The sequence below is a fragment of the Ursus maritimus genome, unplaced genomic scaffold (assembly GCF_017311325.1).
Source record: "Ursus maritimus isolate PB19 unplaced genomic scaffold, ASM1731132v1 scaffold_16, whole genome shotgun sequence".
Classification (NCBI taxonomy): Eukaryota; Metazoa; Chordata; class Mammalia; order Carnivora; family Ursidae; genus Ursus; species Ursus maritimus.
The window spans coordinates 638,921-641,755 of NW_024424008.1; the positions used below are offsets into that span (position 1 = coordinate 638,921).

At 37.2% G+C, this 2,835-nt stretch overlaps 1 protein-coding gene across 1 annotated transcript; it reads right to left on the bottom strand.

The window, feature by feature from the left end:
* Window positions 1-475: 475 nt before the first annotated feature.
* Window positions 476-1,423, bottom strand: LOC103681184 (olfactory receptor 52E4-like). Its single transcript, XM_008710716.1, has one exon. The coding sequence runs from the start codon at window positions 1,421-1,423 to the stop codon at window positions 476-478; it is 948 nt and encodes a 315-aa protein (XP_008708938.1).
* Window positions 1,424-2,835: the final 1,412 nt, after the last annotated feature.

The window sequence follows — 2,835 nt, forward strand, 5'->3', positions numbered from 1 at the left end:
TTTCACCAGCTTTCTCTTATGGCTATAGTGAGAGTACCAATCAACCCAATTCAGATTGCCATTTGGATTACCTAGTCTAAAATTCCTCCATTAAAAAAATAATGGTTAGATGGATGTTCTTATCTGGTTAATTTTGTAAGATAAACTAATAAGCATGCTTCATAAAGACACTGAGCAAACCCATAACACACAGCAGAATAATTTCACACACTGAAATAATCTTACCTTTATTAAGTACTAAAATATCCTAGAAATAGTGCTAAACACTTTGTAACCATTAACTTATGACATAGATATTATTATATCTGTTTTACAGATGCTTGTTAGATAAATCAAATATAATTTCCACTTACAGAAATAGTAAGTGGAAGAATTAAAACTCTAATATTTGGTCTTGCTAAAGCTGGAATCCAACAACTGTATACCAAAGAATTATAGGAGGATGGGAATAAGTAGAGAATAAGACCCAGAATTCTCAGCTGATTTTAGTCGTGAATAATTGTAGAACACATTCTCGGATCTGTCTAGTCCTTACTCCATAGATGATAGGGTTCAGCATCGGGGGTACCAACAAGTACATGTTGGCCAGCAGGATGTGGGTATGGCGAGGTATATGCTTACTAAAACGGTGGGTGAGGAAGGAGAAAAGAGCAGGGATGTAGAAGGTGAGGATGACACATACGTGGGACCCGCAAGTGCTGAGGGTCTTCAACCTGGTATCATTGGAAGGGAGATTAAATACGGTATGAAGTATCTGTACATAAGACAGAGAGATACATGTCACATCAGTCCCAACGATTAAGATAATGACCGCCAAACTATAAAGACTATTGATGGAAATGTCAGCACAAGCCAATTTCACCACAGCCATGTGCTCACAGTATGTGTGGGAGACTACAGTGGACTGGCAGTACGGCCATCTCCTCACCAGGAAGGGATGTGGTGTCATTAGTACTAACCCACGTAGAAGAGCCACCATGCCAACCTGAGCCACCACAGCATTTGTGAGAATGGATGAGTGTCTCAGTGGATTGCAGATTGCCACATACCGGTCGAGTGCCATGGCCACAAGAAGCCCTGACTCCACCCCAGAGAAAGCATGGATGAAAAACATCTGAGTAAGGCAGGCATGGAAGCTGATTTCATGATAATTGAACCAGAATACACCCAACATCTTGGGAAGAGTGGAGGTTGACAAGATGAGGTCTGTGATGGCCAACATGGAAAGAAAATAGAACATGGGCTCATGGAGAACAGTCTCAGTTTTGATGATGAAAAGGATGAGTATGTTTCCCATGAGGGCAACAATATACATTGAGCAGAAAGGGATGGATATCCAAATATGCAAGTCTTCTAGACCAGGTATGCCCATCAGGAAGAAGGTAATAGGATTGGTGAATGCAGTAGAATTCAAGTCAAGCATGGTGATTCTGGCTATACGAAGATATATTCTTGCTTTCTTCCCCTCCTTTGTGCCTGGGGTAGTCAAATGCACATATACTCTGATAAATATACCATAAAATTACTTAGTGTAAAAATACAACTGAGCAACTTTATTCATATTTTAAGTCCTCCTTGATGAGCTTCTCTGAAATTACAAGTATTGCATTACTCACTGCCAGCTATTAATCTTATTAAGAACTAGCTGGGGTACAGAGTGTCTCCTTAGGCTGAGAAGCTCCACAGTGTTCTGCCTGACACTAAGTATTCTCTTTCTGTCTGTGATAGCCAGGCTGACCAAAAGTTTTGGACTCTGAGAAACAAACTGAGGGCTTCAGAGGGGTGGGGGAATGGGATAGGCTGGTGATGGGTAGGTAGTAAGGAGGGCATGTATTGCATGGTGCACTGGGTGTTATATACAACTAATGAATTATCGAACTTTACATAAAAAACCAGGGATGTACTGTATGGTGACTAACATAATATAATTAAAAAATTAAAAAAAAGTTTTGATAAATAACTCAAGTTCCTCACATTAACAAGGCAATGGGGGGAAACCTGTAACATTGCCCTCACTGAAAAGCACCCCTCCAAAATAATTATGGTCTTGAAGACTCTTTGCATGAGGTAAATTCTAAATAGAAATGTTTGAAAACAAGACATGAAGGAATAATAAGCTCTCCCTACTTACAATACTTTGAATGACAATACTTTTGAAATTTGCTGCCCTGGTGAATTTTTGGCCATAAAAGAACAAGCATCTGATCACTTAAACGTATAATAGCTTTAAAACAGCAACAAAGTCATTGACACACCCAAACAAGTATGCTGGATTTTCTAGGATCCCTAGAAAAATGTGACTTGGAAAGATTGCCCATGTTTTCATGGTTATTCATATGTGTGTGTGTGTGTATATATTTATGTGTGTGTATATATTTATGTGTGTGTATATATATATGTATGTATATATATGTGGGGAGATATATATACATAAACACACACACACACACATATGTATATCCCCAAAGGATAACCATTAAATTAGTGTGTATATATGTATATATGTGTAATATATATAAATGTAAATGTGTAATGTATATATACATATATACAAATATATAATTGTGTAAATATGTGTATATATATGTATATATACACATGTGTGTATGTGTGTGTGTGTGTGTGTGTATATATATATACATGGATATATATATTTCCCCAAAGAATAACCATTAAATTTGTTTAACACAGATCCTAGAGAGGGGAAGTTACTTGCTAAAGAACACAGCCTCTTTTTATTATGATTGAAGTGTAATTGATATACAATATTATATTAGTTTCAGGTGGATGACATAGCGATTCCGCAATTCTGTACATTACTCATTAAGTCATTAA